This window comes from Theropithecus gelada, chromosome X (genome assembly GCF_003255815.1).
Source record: "Theropithecus gelada isolate Dixy chromosome X, Tgel_1.0, whole genome shotgun sequence".
NCBI lineage: Eukaryota > Metazoa > Chordata > Mammalia > Primates > Cercopithecidae > Theropithecus > Theropithecus gelada.
The window spans coordinates 5176104-5194908 of NC_037689.1; the positions used below are offsets into that span (position 1 = coordinate 5176104).

Here is an 18805-nt window from a genome sequence, read left to right on the forward strand (position 1 = left end):
GAGACAGAGTCTCACTCTGTCTCCCAGGCTGGAGTACAGTGGCATGGTCTTAGCTCACTGCAACCTCTGCCTCTTGGGCTCAAGCGATTCTTATGTCTCAGCCTCCCAAGTAGCTGGGATTACACACACGTGCCACCACACCCGCCTAATTTTTTGTGTTTTTAGTAGAGATGTGGTTTCACCATGTCAGCAAGGCTGGTCTCGAGCTCCTGACCTCAGGTGATCTGCCTGCCTCGGCCTCCCAAAGTGTTGGGATTACAGGCGTGAGCCACCACACCTGTCCCCAAAGTGGCAATGTTAATGTACATCAAAAAAGGAGAAAAACAAGGTTGAAACATTAGACAGGATATTATGAAATTATATACTTTATAGTTTAAGAAATTGTATGAAAAACTTGTAGACACCAAAAATATTTTGGCTGAATAACCTCTAATAGCATTTTCAAAAAAGACAAACATGTGTTTGTAGTGGGAAATTTCATGTGCATTTCTTTCAGAATAGGAGACATCTAGTACACAAAAAGTGAGTAAATACAGAGGAGTTGTGCTGGGCGCCGTGGCTCAGGCCTGTAATCCCAGCACTTTGGGAGGCCGAGGCGGGTGGATCACCTGAGGTCGGGAGTTCAAGATCAGCCTGACCAACATGGAGAAACCCCGTCTCTACTAAAAATACAAAATTAGCCAGACTGGTGGCGCATGCCTGTAATCCCAGCTACTCGGGAGGCTGAGGCAGGAGAATAGCTTGGACCTGGGAGACAGAGGTTGTCGTGAGCCAAGATTGCGCCATTGCACTTCAGCCTGGGCAACAAGAGCGGAACTCCATCTCAAAAAAATAAAAAAATAAAAAAATACAGAGGAGTTGAATAATATAATCCACAATCCACAAACTTTATTCGATGGATGTATAGAACTTTATATCTTTCAAACAGGAAATATACATTGTTATATGTGGCCCCCAGAAAACCTTAAGTTAAAGAAGAGAGATTTTGTACTTGCATTACTCAATAAGATTGGAAATAAATAATGAAATAAATAACCAAAAGATTTTTTTTTTTTTTTTTTTTTTTTTTGAGGCAGAGTCTCACTCTGTCGCCCAGGCTGGAGTGCAGTAGCACAATCTCGGCTCACTGCAAACTCTGCATCCTGGGTTCATGCTATTCTCCTGCCTCAGCCTCCCGAGTAGCTGGGACTACAGGCGCCCGCCACCACGCCAGGCTAATTTTTTGTATTTTTAGTAGAGACGGGGTTTCACCGTGTTAGCCAGGATGGTCTCGATCTCCTGACCTCGTGATCTGCCTGCCTCGGCCTCCCAAAGTGCTGGGATTACAGGCGTGAGCCACCGCGCCCGGCCCAAAAGATTCTTAACTAATTAGAGAGCAGGAATCACATTCCTAGATAAATTTTGAATCACAGAGAAAATCAAAACTGAGATTATAAACTAGAAAGCAATAAAAAAGAGAAGACATTACAGCAAAACCTGTGGGTCACTGCAAAAGTTATACCTGTTAGAAAATTTATAGCCTAAAATATCTTCATTATTATTGAATAATAACTAAAGGAATTTAGTACTCATGTTATGAAGTTAGGAAAATAACATTAAAAGAAAGGAAGAGGGAATTCAGAAAAACTGAAAATAATTTAAAATTTACGTACATAAAAATAGGATAAATATATTTTATTATTTGGGGCTTTCTGAAAAATGATTAAGGAAACTGGTGAAGAAAATAGGGGAGAAATAACACAAGGAAAGGAATGAGAAGGCCAGGTGTGATAGCTCATGCCTGTAATCCCAGCACTTTGGGAGGCCGATGCAGGGGGATCACTTCAGGTCCAAGAGTTCAAGCCCAGACTGGTCAACATGGTGAAACCCCATCTCTACTAAAAATACAAAAATTAGCCGGGCCTGGTGGTGGACACCTGTAATCCCAGCTACTCAAGAGGCTGAGGCAGGAGAATCACTTGATCCTGGGAAGCAGAGGTTGCAGTAAGCTGAGATCGCACCACTGCATTCCAGCCTGGGTGACAGAGTGAGACTTTGTCTAGAAAAAAAGGAATGAGAAATAAAACATAGCATGCTATGAAAGAGAATAAAACAAATTAGAAGATGATGTCATGTACAACTTTGATAACAAAATTTTTCCAACATTTTATTTTTGTAATACAATTTTTTTGAGACAGGGGCTTACTCCGTCACCGAGGTTGGAGTGCAGTGGCATGATCTTGGCCCACTGCAACCTCTGCCTCCCAGGTTCAAACAATCCTCCCACCTTACCCTCTCAAGTAGTTGGGGACTACAAACATGCACCACCACACCCATCTGTTTATTATTATTATTATTATTTTGTAGAGACGGGGATCTCACTGTGTTAGCCAGGCTGGTTATCCCACCTTGGCCTCCCAAAGTGCTAGGATTATAGGTGTGAACCACCGTGCCCAGCCCATACCTTCCTTTTCTAACTTTTTATGGCCACATTTTTATTGAAGTTCTTTGAGTGATATGGTCAGAGACAGTGTACGGGGTGGTGTACTGTCTGTGTCCCTGTTGTCTAGAAATGTAGGATTTTTTCCCTTTTAAACTTGATGGATAGCTTGTCTGGGATCAGAATTTTAGGGCCATAGTTCTCCCTCAGAATTCTGTAAAATTGCTCCTTTGACTTCTAGCAGTTAATGTAGCAGATCAGAGGTCCAATGCCTATTTGAATGTCTTTCACTGGTTCATAACCTAATATTTCTCTATGGAAACCTAGAGCACTTTTATTTTGGCAATTCAGAAATTTAATTAGATTAAATGTCTAGATGTTTAACATTTTGGTTGTTCCTGTTCTGACATTACAGATGTTTTAGATATGGAAACTCAGGGATTTCTTAGGGAAACTTTCCTGTCTGCTTTATTGCTTTTTCTCAATGCATTTTGAGATACTGTTTTTCAAGATACTGATTTATTAGCCAGGTGGGTTTATAATGTACTTATGAAATATAACAGTAGCTGCATTGCCATGTTGGAGGAGTCAAAGTAACTAATAAAGGATATCTGTGATGATACAAGTCTTGAGAAAAGCATTGACAGGCAAAAATAAATAAATATACACATACATGCATAAATGCAATAAAGCATTCAGTTGAGTGGTATTAGAAATGTGCATGAGAATTTTCATGACTTTATTTTGGAACTTGTTATTCCTTTTCAGGACCGAAAGTTAACCAAAGCTGAGCAGCAAAGATTCAAGGAAGAAGCAGAGATGCTGAAGGGTCTCCAGCACCCCAATATAGTTCGATTTTATGATTCCTGGGAATCTATATTAAAAGGAAAGAAATGTATTGTATTAGTGACTGAACTAATGACATCTGGAACCTTAAAGACGTAAGTTGACCCTGATAGTGCCAATGTAGTTTTATTTGGAAATAATTTTTAGGAGTCATAACACTTTTTATAAAATAAAACTACTCAAAGAATTTTTAGAATCTGGCCGGGCGCAGTGGCTATACCTGTAATCCCAGCCCTTTGGGAGACTGAGGAGGGTGGATCTCAAGACTAGCCTGGGCAACATGGTGAAACCTTGTCTCTACCAAAAAAATAAAAAAATTAGCCAGATGTGGCAGCACACACCTGTAGTCCCAGCTACTCAGGAGGCTGAGGTTGGAGGATGGCTTGAGCCTGGGAGGTGGAGGTTGCAGTGAGCCATGATCGTGCCACTGTATTCCAGCCTGGTTGACAAAACCAGATCCTGTCTCAAAAAAAAAAAAGAGAATTTGTAGATTCAAATCTAGTGACTGTTTTAAGTTAGGTTAAAAAATTGAGATGTTAATGAAGTTTGTTAAAACATACAGTACTGAGAAGTTAATATTTGTGGGATATTATAGAATTTTAGAATTAGAAATCATTGTAGAGAATATTATTTTATTTTATTTTATTATTTTTTGGGACAGGGTCTCATTCTGTCACCCAGACTGGAGTGGTGCAGTGGCATGATCATGGCTAACTGCAGCTTCGACCTCCTTGGGCTCAAGTGACCCTCCCATCTCAGCCTCCTGAGTAGCTGGAACCACAAGCATGTGGCAACTTGCCTGGCTAATTTTTAAAAATAATTTTTGTAGAGATGGAGTTTCGCCATGTTGCCCAGGGTGGTCTCGAATTCCTGGGCTAAAGCAATCTGCCTACCTCAGCCTCCCAAAGTGCTAGGGTTATAGGTGAGGCACCATGCCCAGCCATAATTTTATTTTGTAGAAGATAGTGGAAGGTTGAAAGGGCTTCGTCAAGTTCAAATATCTAGTGAGCGATACTATTATGGTATTATAGTATTATAGTATATTATTATAGTATTATATAGTATAATATGTAGTATTGTATAGTATAATATTATAGTATTATAGACTATTATGGTCTTTTATTTCTAACCATAATTATTCATTTGGTGAATAATGACTTGTAAATATTAAATGTGGTTTAATCACTTGCAAGTATTAAATATGGTGTAAACTTTTTGTTTCCTAACATTTGTGTATATACTAAAATTTTACATAGTTTAACCCTCTAGTGACTTTATATAAGCAGTTATTAGGTAGTAGAGAAGGACTTTCTTTTTAAAATTGTGCTGCCATTCTACAAAAGGCCACTGTGGAATGATTCTTAGTTTGAAGTAAAAATGCTACACTTGGCTAGGCGTGGTGGCTGATGCCTGTAATCCTAGCACTTTGGGAGGCCGAGACAGGCAGATCACCTGAGGTGAGGAGTTCAAGACCAGCCTGGCCCACATGGTGAAACCCTGTCTATGCTAAAATACAAAAATGAGCTCAGCATGGTGGTGCACGCCTGTAGTCCCAGTTACTTGGGAGGCTGAGGCATGAGAATCACATGAACCTGGGGGGCGGAGGCTGCAGTGCGCTGAGATTGCACCACTGCCCTCCAGCCTGGGAGACAGGGTGAGACTTCATCTTAAAAAAAAAAAAAAAAAGGCCGGGCGCGGTGGCTCAAGCCTGTAATCCCAGCACTTTGGGAGGCCGAGACGGGCGGATCACGAGGTCAGGAGATCAAGACCATCCTGGCTAACACGGTGAAACCCCGTCTCTACTAAAAATACAAAAAACTAGCTGGGCGAGGTGGCGGGCGCCTGTAGTCCCAGCTACTCGGGAGGCTGAGGCAGGAGAATGGCGTAAACCCAGGAGGCGGAGCTTGCAGTGAGCTGAGATCCGGCCACTGCACTCCAGCCTGGGCGACAGAGCGAGACTCCGCCTCAAAAAAAAAAAAAAAAAAAAAAAAAAAAGGCTATGCTTGGTAGGATGTCTTATCTAAGAATGAAGTATTAGATTAAAAAAACCTTTTTTTTTTTTGCCATAACAGACAATAGAAAACAACTCAGTGATGGGAATCATAGTGCATAAGTTGTTTGCTTATGTAACTTACCTTAATAGTGTTCATATAATAAGCTGGATATGTTTGTTTACACATGGTCTTTTGTTTCTTTGTGTAGGTACTTAAAACGATTTAAAGTCATGAAACCAAAGGTCTTAAGGAGCTGGTGCAGGCAAATTTTAAAGGGGTTGCAGTTCTTGCACACTAGGACTCCTCCTATTATTCACCGGGATCTGAAGTGTGACAATATTTTCATCACGGGACCCACTGGATCTGTGAAGATTGGTGATCTAGGATTAGCCACCTTAATGCGCACCTCATTTGCTAAGAGTGTCATTGGTGATTAATGTTTTAAAGTTTACTGGTTGGGTAAAGAGAGATTTTTCAATTGTATAGGTCTAGAAAAGGGATCAGCCAGCTATGGCCAGTGGGATGAATGTGGCTCACTGCCTGTTTTTGTAAATCAAATTTTATTAGAACACAGCCACACTCACTCATTTACAGATTGTCTAGGGCTGCTTTTGCACCTATAAGTGACAGAGTTGAGTAGTTGTGTGACAGAGACCATACAAACTGCAAAGCCTAAACAGTTTACTATCTGGCCCTTAACAGAAAAGTTTGCCAACACTGGGCTTAGACTGAATTTGCTTTGAAATACCTATTATATATTGGCTTATTTCAGAGACATCCTAATGTATTTTTTGTGGGATTATATTTATATTTAGGATTATTGAAAGGTTCTAAGGACGTAAGTAAGAGAATTTACTGAGTTAATTCAGAAAAATTTAAGTAAAAAGGATAGAAATAAGAACATTTTATTAATCATTACCTAATCTTGAGCATTACAAATTATACTCTATCAGTATGGAAAATTAAATACATTATTTCAGTGCTTTATGTAGATATAGCAAATATTCAACAAATTGTATACTTAAAAATTTGCGGCCAGACACGGCAGCTCACGCCTGTAATCCCAGCACTTTGGGAGCCTGAGGCGGGTGGATAACGAGGTCAGGAGTTCGACACCAGCCTGGCCAACATGGTGAAACCCCGTCTCTACTAAAAATACAAAAATTAGCCAGGCGTGGTGGCAGGCGCTTGCAATCCCAGCTACCTGGGAGGCTAAGGCAGGAGAATTGCTTGAACCCAGGAGGCAAAGGTTGCAGTGAGCTGAGATCGCACCACTGTACTTCAGCCTGGGCAACAGAGCAAGACTCCATCTCAAAAAAAAAAAAGAAAAGAAATTTGCTTTGGGGGAGTAGAAATTAACACAGATAATCCTTATGGGAAAGGGGATGTGATCTTGGTGGATACTTTTTTCTCTTTCATAAAAAATGTGGTGGTGGCGTTATTTTGTAGGAACTCCTGAGTTTATGGCTCCAGAGATGTATGAAGAACACTATGATGAATCTGTAGATGTTTATGCTTTTGGAATGTGTATGCTGGAAATGGCCACGTCGGAGTATCCTTATTCTGAGTGTCAGAATGCAGCTCAAATATACCGGAAAGTAACTAGTGTAGGTATAACTTTTTTCTTTTTACTTTATCTGTTGCCACATTTCATGTTGAAATTAGTTAAGTTTGACTTACTCAAAACTAATTTTGGTTTAGCTCTAGGTAACAGTATTAAAATTAACAATTGTAATGCAACAAGCCTTAGATTTATACCATATGACTATGCTTCATTGGAGTCATATAAAATGCTTTGTATTAGTGTCTTTGGGAAAACGTACAGGTATATCATCTATATATATTTGTTCATAAGGAATTTTTAGTTATCTGTTAGATGGATCTTATTTTTCAAAGCTGAATAATAGAAACTGACTACATAGTTTCTTCTAGGTCTAAAAGCCTTTTTATGAAAGGGCATTCAAAATATAGTTCAATAGATACAGTATTTGAGTCCTGCTATGAGTAAATTTTTGTGTTAGAAATTGTAAGGAATGCAAAGATGAGTAAGAAGTGTTTGCTACCCTCAAAGAGCTTACATTTTAAATAAGGGAATAATATAAATTCACAAATGACTATAAAATAAGAGGATGAGAGTATAGTAAGGGACATAAGGAAGGTAGAAGCAAAGTGTTATGCTTATTCAAAAGAGGACTACTTCATATCCAGTTGGGCAGCTCAAGACGGGCTGTGAAAGATTGTTTTAGGTAGCTTAACATTAGTAGGTACCAGTTTTTAAAATTCTTTTAAAATTAATATCTTTTTTTTTTTTTTTTTTGAGACACAGTCTGTCACCAGGCTGGAGTGCAGTGGCGGGATCTCGGCTCACTGCAACCTCCACCTCCCCGGTTCAAGCAATTCTCCTGCCTCAGCCTCCCAAGTACCTGGGACTACAGGCGTGCACCACCATGCCCAGCTAATTTTGTGTTTTTAGTTGAGACAGGGTTTCACCATGTTGGCCAGCATAGTCTTTATCTCTTGACCTTGTGATCCACTACCCACCTCAGCCTCCCAAAGTGCTGGGATTACAGGTGTGAGCCACTGCGCCCAGCCAAAATTAATATCATTTTTAGTTGACAAATTGTACACATTTAAGGGGTACCATGTGATGTTTTGAGATACACAGACACACACACAAATGTGGAATGATTAAATCAGGCTAATTAACATATCTGTCACCCCACTTATTATTTTATGTGGTAAGACATTTGAAATTTACTAAGTTATTTTGAAATTTACAGTATATTGTTATTATTATCAACTGTAGTTACCCTGCTGTACAGTAGATCTCAAAACTTACTCCTCCTAACTGCAACTTACACCTTTTGACCGATAGCTCCCCATTTCCTCCCCCACAACTCCCAGTCTCTGGTAACCATCATTCTACTCTTCTATGAGTTCATCTTTTTTAGGTTCCATGTGCAAATTAGATCATGTTGTATTTGTCTTTCTGTGCTGCTTTATTTCACTTAACATAATGTCTTCTAGGTTCATCCACATTGTCACAAATGATAGAATTTTCTTCTTTTTTAAGGCTGAATCGTATTCCATTGTGTATATATACCATATTTTCTTTATTCATTCACTGATGAACATTTAGGTCATCCATATCTTGGCTATTGTGTATAGTGATGCAATGAACATAGGCGTGCATGTATCTGTTTGACATACTAATTTCAATTCCTTTGGGTATCTACCAAGAAGTAGAATTGCTATGGTGGTTCTATTTTTAGTTTTCTTGAGGAAATTCCATACCATTTTCCATAACAGCTGTACCATTTATATTCCCATCAACAACGTACAAGCGTTCCTTTTTCTCTGCATCCTCGCCAACACTTATCTTTCATCTTTTTGATAATAGTCATTCTAACAGATGTGAGGAGGTACTGTTTTTTAATGCATGCGGTTTACCACATACTTTATTTATTTATTTTTTGAGACCGAATCTCACCCTGTCACCTAGGCTGGAGTGCAATGGCACGATCTTGGCTCACTGCAGCCTCCATCTCCTGGGTTCAAGTGATTCTCCTGCCTCAGCCTCCCAAGTAGCTGGGATTACAGGCACGCACCACCACGCCTGGCTAATTTTTTGTATCTTTAGTAGAGACAGTGTTTCACCATGTTGACCAGGATGGTCTCAAACTCCTGACCTTGTGATCCGCCTACCTTGGCCTCCAAAGTTCTGGGATCACAGGCGTGAGCCACTGCACCTGGCCACCACATACTTTAGTCTTTATCCCCTACGAGATAGGTGCAATCCTCAGTTTACAGATGATGAAACTGAGAATCAGAGGTTGTACCTTGCCCAACTTCCCGCAGCTACTGATAAAGGTGGGTTTTGACCCCAAGTCTGTCTGACTCTAGAAGTTTGTGTAAGGAGACAATAAGAAATAAGGCTACAATCCAGAATGTGGGACATTCTATAGGACAAATGACCTAGTTTCTCCAACAAATACATTTTATAAAAGAAACAGGAAGGGAGGCTTTTATAGAATACAAGAGACTTAATTAAGAGTAGTGGTGAGCTGGTAAATGTTTAACACCTGATTCTCTGAAGAACGAAAGAATGCTGACTTCTAGTATTTGCTGATTTTTGTGGTATAAGTACTCCCACCATGGCTGATTTCAAGTTACCAGTGTGACCTCACTGAATGAAGAGTTGGAAAGAGATGCACTGTTGCACTCATTGTATGTTTATTTCTACCATGCAGATAGAGTAACTAAATAACCGCAAACGCATAAATAATAGTAAACTGTAGTAAAATAGTTAGGGAGTGATGTTTTCAGTTTTTATTACTTTGGCTTTTTTTTTGCTTTCTTTTTTTTTTTTTTAAAGACAGGGTCTCACTCTGTCACCCAGGCTGAAGTGCAGTGGCATGATCACAGCTCACTGCAGCCTCAACCTCCCAGGCTCAAGTGATCTTCCCACCTCAGCCTCCAGAGTAGCTGGGACTACAGGCACGTGCCACCAAACTCGGCTAATTTTTTTTTTTTTTTTTTTTTTGTAGAGGCAAGATCTTGCTGTATTGCGCAGTCTGGTCTTGAATTCCTGGGCTCAAATAGTCCTCCTGCCTCAGCTTCCCAAAATGCTAGGATTATAGGCATGAGCCACTGCACCCAGCCCAATTCAATATATTTCAGTCTTCTAGAATGGCTAGAAGCAAGGAGCAATCAGTAGATACATATGTGTATGTATGTGTATATATGTATATATATGAACATATATACCTATATATTAATCTGTATTGTTTTTATCCTTAAGCAATAATAAAATACCGAGAGCACGTACCTCAAGCTAATTATCAGGTTCTAGGAATTCAATAACAAATAAATGAAGTCCAGACAATTCAAAATGTTTTCATAATAAACATATTATGAAAAGCCAACATATTGGCTTTCTGAATCTGCTTATTTTATATTCTATTATCTTTTATTTAAGCATTTTAGATTTAAAAAATAACCCAAGTAAGATCATTGGAGTCATTTAATAGAAAATTCCAAATTAAGCTGGAAGCAGAAAGATACAATGGAAAGAATAATTGTTATGGAATGAGGCAATCTAACATATACTTCTACGCCTGTCATGCTACCTCATAGGACACAGAATCAGAAAGCCCAATATTACATGGTAGATAAATCTGATGAAATTAGGAGTTAATTTAGTTCCTAAAATGTAGAAGCTTAAGACAGATGGAAATCTGAATTGTGATATGGCATTTTTAATGACTTTAATATAAAATAATAAAGTCACTATTCAAAAAATAGATGTATTAAAACAGCAACTCAAAGTACAATAAAAAATTAAAAATAAAAATAAATTTTAAAAAATAAATAAATTTTAAAAATTTAAAAAATTGACCTGTTATTCTACCTATGGAAAAAGCCCTCTTTGACCTTCCCACTGGTATATTCATTTCTCAGCTCTGGGTAAATTATTACCTTTCTCTGCTCCTATGTAAAAACAGTTCAGGAGCTGTAACTTAGAAAATCTTAACACAAAATTCTTTTCTATTTATGGCCTTCCAAAATATGGGCCAAAACTAAAAACACATTCTAGCCTTATCTCTTTTTCTGAGCTCTTATAGAAATTTTCAAACATACTTGAAAGTAGAATAGCATAATGAAGCCCCGTGTAACCATCACCAGTTTCAACAACAAACATTTTGTCAACCTTGTTTCAGCTATCTGCCCCCATACATATTGTATCCTGGAATATTTTAAAGCAAATCTCAGGCATCATGTCATTTCACCCATGAATTTTCCAGTTTACATCTCTAACAGATAAGAACCTTTAAAAAAAAAAAAAAAAATCATGTAGCTCAGGCATGGTGGCTCATGCCTGTAATCCTAGTACTTTGGGAGCCCCAGGTGGGCAGATTGCTTGAGCCCAGTAGTTCAAGACCAGTCTGGGCAACATGGTGAAACCCCATCTCTACACAAAAATACAAAAAAAAAAATAATAATAGCTGGGTGGTGTGGTGTGTACCTATGGTCCCAGCTACTAAGGTGGCTGAGGTGAGAGGATTGCCTGAGCCCAGGAAGTCAAGGCTATAGTGAGCCGAGATCGTGCCACTATACTCAAGCCTGGGTGACAGCAAACTCTGTCTCCAAAAAAAAAAAAAATCATGTAATCGTCCCCCCTAAAATACTCATGAATAATTCCTTAATATCAAATATCTGAAACCCAGTCCATACTGAAATTTTCAAAATTGTCTAAATGATGCCTTTTTACAGTTGGTTTGTTCAAATCAGGATCCAAACAAGGTCCATAGGGTAGGATGTGCATGAGCTGGCTCATACCAGCTCACAAATGCTATTATGTTTTCAGAAATTCTGCAATCCAATTGTTAAACATGGCCATTGAAAATAAAACTAAACTATAAAAATTTGCAATTAGATTACATTAAAAGCCAAGGTAGGCTGGGCACAGTGGCCCACACCTGTAATCCCAGTACCTTGGGAGGCCGAGGTGGGCGGATCACCTGAGGTCAGGAGTTTGAGACCAGCCTGGCCAGCATGGCAAAACCACATCTTTATTTAAAAAAAAAAAAACTAGCCAGGTATGGAGGCGCATGCCTGTAATCCCAGCTACTTGGGAGGCTGAAACATGAGAATCGCTTGAACCCAGGAGGCAGTGGTTGCAGTGAGCTGAGATCGTACCACTGCACTCTAGCCTGGGTGACAGAGTGAGACTCTGTCTCAAAAACAAAACAAAATATATGTCTCAAAAACAAAACAAACAAACAATTATATATATATATATATATATATATAGACAGAGAATTGGAATGTAGAGAAGCCTTTATTTTGAATTTTCAAAAGTTTTTAAAACTAGCATTAATTATTTTCTGATTTCAAAAAAATACTTGTTTATGGCTGGGTGCGGTGGCTTACGCCTGTAATCCCAGCACTTTGGGAGGCTGAGGCAGGCGGATTGCCTGAGATCGGGAGTTCAAGACCAGTCAGGCCAACATGGTGAAACCCCATCTCTACTAAAAATACAGAAAAATTAGCCGGGCGTGGTTGTGTGTGCCTATAATCCCAGCTACTCAGGAGGCTGAGACAGGGGAATTGCTTGAACCAGGGAGGTAGGAAGTTGCAGTGAGCCAAGATCGCGCTGCTGCACTCCATCCTGGGTGACACAGTGAGACTCCATCTCAAAAAAATAATAATAAACTTGTTTATTATATTTTGTTAATTGGGATTATACTATATGTAGATTTTGGGATCCTATTTTTCCCTACTTAATAGTACATTATGATAATTTCCATGTCATTAATTATTCTGAGAACATTTTTAATTTCTGTATATTGTCATATATACCTGCAGGTCTAGATTTGAAAAACATGGTATATATATAACATAATATGTGTAACTTTGCCTCTGTTGTCAGAGGTTTAGATTATTTACAGTTTTTTACTGTTATTTGTAGACAACATCCTTGCCAAAAGGTTATTAAACTTATGTTTTCTCTCTATATATATACATATATATTTACAAATACTTCATTTAAAATTTGACTATGGTTTAGTGATAAAAATAATGTTTAATAAATGTCATGTTGACTTGGGCTTTCAGTTGCATCATTTGTTACTAGAAACCATTTTTTTTTCTCCTAGGGCATAAAACCAGCCAGCTTCAATAAAGTCACTGATCCTGAAGTCAAAGAAATCATTGAAGGATGTATTCGTCAAAACAAATCTGAAAGGTGGGTGCAATTGTAGCAAAATGACATAACTAAAAGATGCATTTTTCTCTTATCTTGCATTGGGTCGTTTTCTGACCTTTCAGTCATGCTGAGTTTGACTTTTGAGTAGAAGCCAAACCATACTCTAGATTGAATTGTGTCAGTGCATGTTGTTTACCATTTTAGACTTGGATATCATATGCTGAATTTTTCTTGAACTGACGTTTGGGTTGTGTTTGTGTGTGTGTGTGCCTTTGACAAGCTTTCATCACCTTCAGCCATCAGCTTAACAGTCAGTAGGCCCCCACGGGTTAATTTGCTTCTAACAGTTGAGAGTGGACAAAGTTTTAAAAATTTGATTCTATATCCTTAGTGTCACGGTAATGATAAAGCTAATATGGATAGAAGAAATATGTATTCAAGAAATTGTATTCCACATTTATTTGTGTCACAATTTGCCTTATAGACAACTCCCATTACTCTTAGCTTTTGCCTCCCTTTAGGTTTTATTTCTTATTTTATTTTTAATTTATTATTATTATTATTATTTTGAGATGGAGTCTCACTCTGTTACCCAGGCTGAAGTGTAGTGGTACGATCTTGACCCACTGCAACCTCTGCCTCCCGGGTTCTAGTGATTCTCCTGCCTCAGCCTCCTGAGTAGCTGGGATTGCAGGCTCATGCCATCACACCTGGCTAATTTTTGTATTTTTAGTAGAGACGGAGTTTTACCGTGTTGGCCAGGCTGGTCTCCAACTCCTGGCCTCAAGTGATCCACCCGTCTCAGCCTCCCAAAGTGCTGTCATTACAGGTGTGAACCACTGCGCCTGGCCTGCCACCCTTTAGTTTCAGCTTTGGACAGTTGCTGACTTTAAATTGGTAGGTTTGTCTTTTGATTTTTACTTCGTTATTGATGATTATTAGTAAAGGTGATATATCCTTAGTAGAAACTTTCATGGGATTATTGGCCATTTGTATATCTTTGCAGAAATATCTGTTCAACTCTTTTGCCCATTTTTAATTGGCTTGTTTGGTTTTTTGTTGTTGAGATAAGAGCTTAGGCATGCTTTTAAACATGAGGCTAAAAACACTATAGAAGTAGCTATTTTAGTTCGGATTCTGATTGTTGTTTGTACAGCCTTTAAATATATTCTATTACCAAAGAGCATCGGAGTATTGAAAAGGATTTATAGCATATTAGTATATTGGAAAAAGCAGAGGCTTCATCATCAGACTTAAAGTCAAATCTGGACTCACACTTAGCATGTGTGACCTTGAGCCAAGTTAGTAATTACATAAAACAAGTATTATTTTGATGACTAAAAGGATAATAGGCTGAGGGTGGTGGCTTACCCCTGTAATCCTAGTGCTTTGGGAGGCTGAGGCAGGAGGATCACTTGAGGCCAGGAGTTCAAGAACAGCCTGGGAAGCAAAATGAGACCCTTGTCTCTACAAAATATTAAAATGAAAAAATTAGCCAGGCATAGTGGCACACGCCTGTAGTCTCAGCCCCTGGGGAGGCTGAAGTGGGAGGATTGCTTGAGCCCAGGAGTTGGAGGCTACAATGAACTATGATTGTACTCTAGCCTGGATGACAGAGTAAGACCCTGTCTTAAAAACAAACAGGCTGGGTGCGGTGGCTTACACCTGTAATACCAACACTTTGGGAGGCTGAGGCGGACAGATCACTTGAGGTCAGGAGTTTGAGACCAGCCTGGCCAACATGATGAAACCCCAGCTCTACAAGAAATACAAAAATTAGCTGGGTGTGGTGGTGGGTGCCTATAATCCCAGCTACTCTGGGGGCTGAGGCAGGAGAATTGCTTGAACCTGGGAGGTGGAGGTTGCAGTGAGCCGAGATCTTGCGACTGCACTCCAGCCTGGGCAACAGAGTGAGACACCATCCCAAAACAAGCAAGTAAACAAGCAAACTAATAAACCAAAATAATGTTACTGTAAATAATAAAAATTTTACAGTAAAAATTCACTATAAAACAGTAAAAATTTTTATTGGGAGGCAGAGGCTTTACTTGGTTGTGCCTCCTTAAACACATTTCACTTTAGTCTTAGGGACGGGCACAGTGGCTCATGCCTGAGGCTGAGGCGGGCGGATCACAAAATCAAGAGATTGAGACCATCCTGGCCAACATGGTGAAACCACGTTTCTACTAAAAAATACAAAAATTAGCTGGGCGTGGTGGCACACACCTGTAGTCCCAGCTACTTGGGAGGCTGAGGCAGGAAAATCGCTTGAACCCGGGAAGTAGAGGTTGCAGTGAGTCAAGATCACGGGACTGCACTCCATCTCAAACACACACACACACACACACACACACACACACACACATATCTCGCGTTAGTCTTAAAAGTAATTCATTTGAGCAGCTTTATCTTTTTTTAAAAAAAATCAACTTTGTATGGAATGATGGCTTGTTCTATTTATGACACTGTCTTAGTTAAGTATTTGTCACTTGGTCACTAAAAATGTAGGGGGTTGAAAATCCTCAACTTACAGGATATCATGCTGTGTATATACTTTTTCTCTTTAAGTAGTATAGGAAGAGGTCTCTGTAGACATTATGCAGTATATCAGTTTCAGCTCTCCCTGACCTGTAATACAGAGAGTTTAAATATTATGTATCTTTTTTAAAAGTTAGTAAAAGAAAACTAAATTAACTTATCCAGCTTGTAAACAAATCTTTTGAAGCTATGTCCTTTGTTTCTCTTCAGAGATGGTTAATCCCTAATACTAGGCTAGGGTTGTATCCATTATATGTATACTCTGGTCTAAAACCAGAGTTAAGTACGAAAACCACTGGACTTTGCGGAACCACATTAGCTTCACCCATGGCATTCTGTAAAGTACACTGACTAGATTATTCATGGAGACAGTGACTTCTATTTATAACATTCGTAAAAAGAGTTTGAATTTTTAATGTACTTTAGAGTTTATAAATCTGCAAGAGTTTTTGGTTCCCTTTGCTGAGAATCTACTGTTTGAGTCTGAGTAACTTAAGCCAGTGGCTTAGGGAAATTTGCCTAACATGTACTAAGCTACTTCTCCAGTTCTCACTAGGCATAATTTTGTGTATGTTAAACTTTGTTATTTAGATGTATTACTGGTTAATAATTCGGTTTTTTTTTTTTTTTTTTTTTTTTTGAGACGGAGTCTCGCTCTGTCGCCCAGGCTGGAGTGCAGTGGCACAATCTCGGCTCACTGCAAGCTCCGCTCCGCCTCCCGGGTTCACGCCATTGTCCTGCCTCAGCTTCCCAAGTAGCTGGGACTACAGGCGCATGCCACCACGCCCGGCTAATTTTTTGTAATTTTAGTAGAGACGGGGTTTCACCATGTTAGCCAGGATGGTCTCGAACTCCTGACCTCATGATCCACCCGCCTCGGCCTCCCAAAGTGCTGGGATTACAGGCGTGAGCCACTGCACCCGGCCAATAATTCGTTTTTAATTGAAGTCACTCCGTATGCATGTTAGTTGGGATTTCTTTGCATCCCTGGTAATAAGTTGGATATAAGATTTTTTTGTTGTTTTTGCTTCCACAGGATCTGTTAAAGAAAGAGATGTGGTTTTTATAACAAGGCAGATTAATGATTAAATTGATAGAAAATTTCAAATAAGTTTTTTGCTTTTATACAATTAATTTTTAGTAATTAAAGGGTCTACATCTTGCTATGATTGGAAGAACTGATAATGAGATATGTGTTTCGTTTATTAGGTTGTCTATCAGGGACCTATTAAACCATGCATTTTTTGCTGAGGATACAGGACTGAGGGTGGAGTTAGCAGAAGAAGATGATTGCTCAAATTCATCCCTGGCTTTAAGACTCTGGGTTGAAGACCCTAAAAAATTGAAAGGCAAACACAAAGACAATGAAGCTATTGAATTTAGTTTCAATTTAGAAACAGATACACCTGAGGAAGTAGCATATGAAATGGTAAGTTAATCATACCACTATTCCCCTCACCTCTTATTTTATCAGGGTTCATTCCTTTCTCCTTTTCATTGCTTTCTTTCCTCTCATTTTCTCCTTTTTTTTTTTTTTTTTTTGTGAGATGGAGTCTCACTCTGTCACCCAGGCTGGAGTGCAGTGGCGCGATCTCGGCTCACTGCAAGCTCTGCCTCCTGGGTTCACGCCATTCTCCTGCATCAGCCTCCCAAGTAGCTGGAACTACAGGCGCCCGCCACCACGCCTGGCTAATTTTTTGTATTTTTAGTAGAGACGGGGTTTCACCGTGTTAGCCAGGCTGGTCTTGAACTCCTGACCTTGTGATCCACCTGCCTCGGCCTCCCACAGTGCTGGGATTACAGGCGTGAGCCACTGAGCCTGGCCTTCTCCTTTTTTCTTTAAATTGTTATGTGGTTGTGAACTATATCACTATGACACAGTATATTAAATTTGTATGTAGAGTGTAAAGAATAATAAAGCTCTACATTTATTAAGAAAAAGAACATTACCATTACCTTAAAAGCCATCTGTAGGCCGGGCGCGGTGGCTCACGCTTGTAATCCCTGCACTTTGGGAGGCCGAGGCGGGCGGATCACGAGGTCAGGAGATCGAGACCATCCTGGCTAACACGGTGAAACCCCGTCTCTACTAAAACACAAAAAATTAGCCGGGCGAGGTGGCGGGCGCCTGTAGTCCCAGCTACTCGGGAGGCTGAGGCAGGAGAATGGCGCGAACCCGGGAGGCGGAGCTTGCAGTGAGCCGAGATGGCGCCACTGCACTCCAGCCTGGGCGACAGAGTGAAGACTCCGCCTCTCAAAAAAAAAACATAAAAAAAAAAAGCCATCTGAGTGCCTCTCTCATTTGCATTTTCCTCCCTCATCACCATGAGTAATATCTACCTAGACTTTTTTTTGTTTTGTTTTGAAACGGAGTCTCGCTCTGTCGCCCAGGTTGGAGTGTGGTGGCACAATCTTGGCTCACCGCGACCTCCACCTCCCAGGTTCAAGCAATTCTCCTGTCTCAGCCTCCCGAGTTACTGGGATTACAGGTGCCTGCCACCACTCCCAGCGGAGATGTGGTTTTACCATGTTAGCCATGTTAGCCAGGCTAGTCTCCAACTCCTGACCTCAAGTGATCCTCTCCCCTCGGCTTCCCAAAGTGTTGGGATTACAGGTGTGAGCCACTGTGCCCGGCCCTCTACCCAGAGTTTTGTGTTACTCATTTCTTTGTTTTTCATCATAGTTTACCTATGTAATGTTTTGTTTTGAAGACTGAATGGCAAGCATGCACCTAGCTGGTGGGAAGGGGCAGTATTGGTACAATTAGGTGAAGAGTCCCAGAAGAGGATAAGCTGAAGAGAATTTCTCAGTCATAGCAAGTGTGGCTTCAGTTTCCCTAAGAGTTTACAAGAGCTACTTCTGGGGAAGTGAGAGGGTAAGGTTCTAAATGAGGCCAGGAAAATACACCTATGCCTCAGCATAGTCAGGTCACCGGCAGGGCTATTGTGCAGACCAGAAATTAGTTGTCTGGTTACCATATGGTTTGATGGGAAGTGGGCCACTCTGACTCTTTGCTTCCAATCTCTCTGTGACTAGCCCCCACCCTCAATAGATCACAGCAGGCAACTTCTGTGGGGTGAAATGCATGTCCACACCTGCTCCAGGCAGCTGCAGTGCTGGTAGGAGGGTGTGCAGGAGCCGCAGCAGTATGTACTCAAAACCAGCCGAGGCTCACCTGGGCATTCTGACCTCAGGTTAAAAAGAAGGATGGGGCAATGACAGTGGGAACTTGGAAATGATAACCTTTAACATGTCTTTCTGATCATACTGTTCTAAACTGGAATGATTATTTTGAACATC

General features: G+C 40.1%; 1 protein-coding gene across 2 annotated transcripts in view; it reads left to right on the top strand.

The window, feature by feature from the left end:
* The window catches only part of WNK3 (WNK lysine deficient protein kinase 3), a 170460-nt gene that overhangs the window by 43190 nt on the left and 108465 nt on the right, over window positions 1-18805 (top strand). For both annotated transcript variants that reach the window (XM_025372570.1, XM_025372571.1), the window contains exons 3-7: window positions 3188-3360; window positions 5468-5688; window positions 6709-6866; window positions 12918-13006; window positions 16715-16934. In XM_025372570.1, coding sequence (XP_025228355.1) covers window positions 3188-3360; window positions 5468-5688; window positions 6709-6866; window positions 12918-13006; window positions 16715-16934 — 861 coding nt within the window. The remainder of the gene's footprint in view (window positions 1-3187; window positions 3361-5467; window positions 5689-6708; window positions 6867-12917; window positions 13007-16714; window positions 16935-18805) is intronic.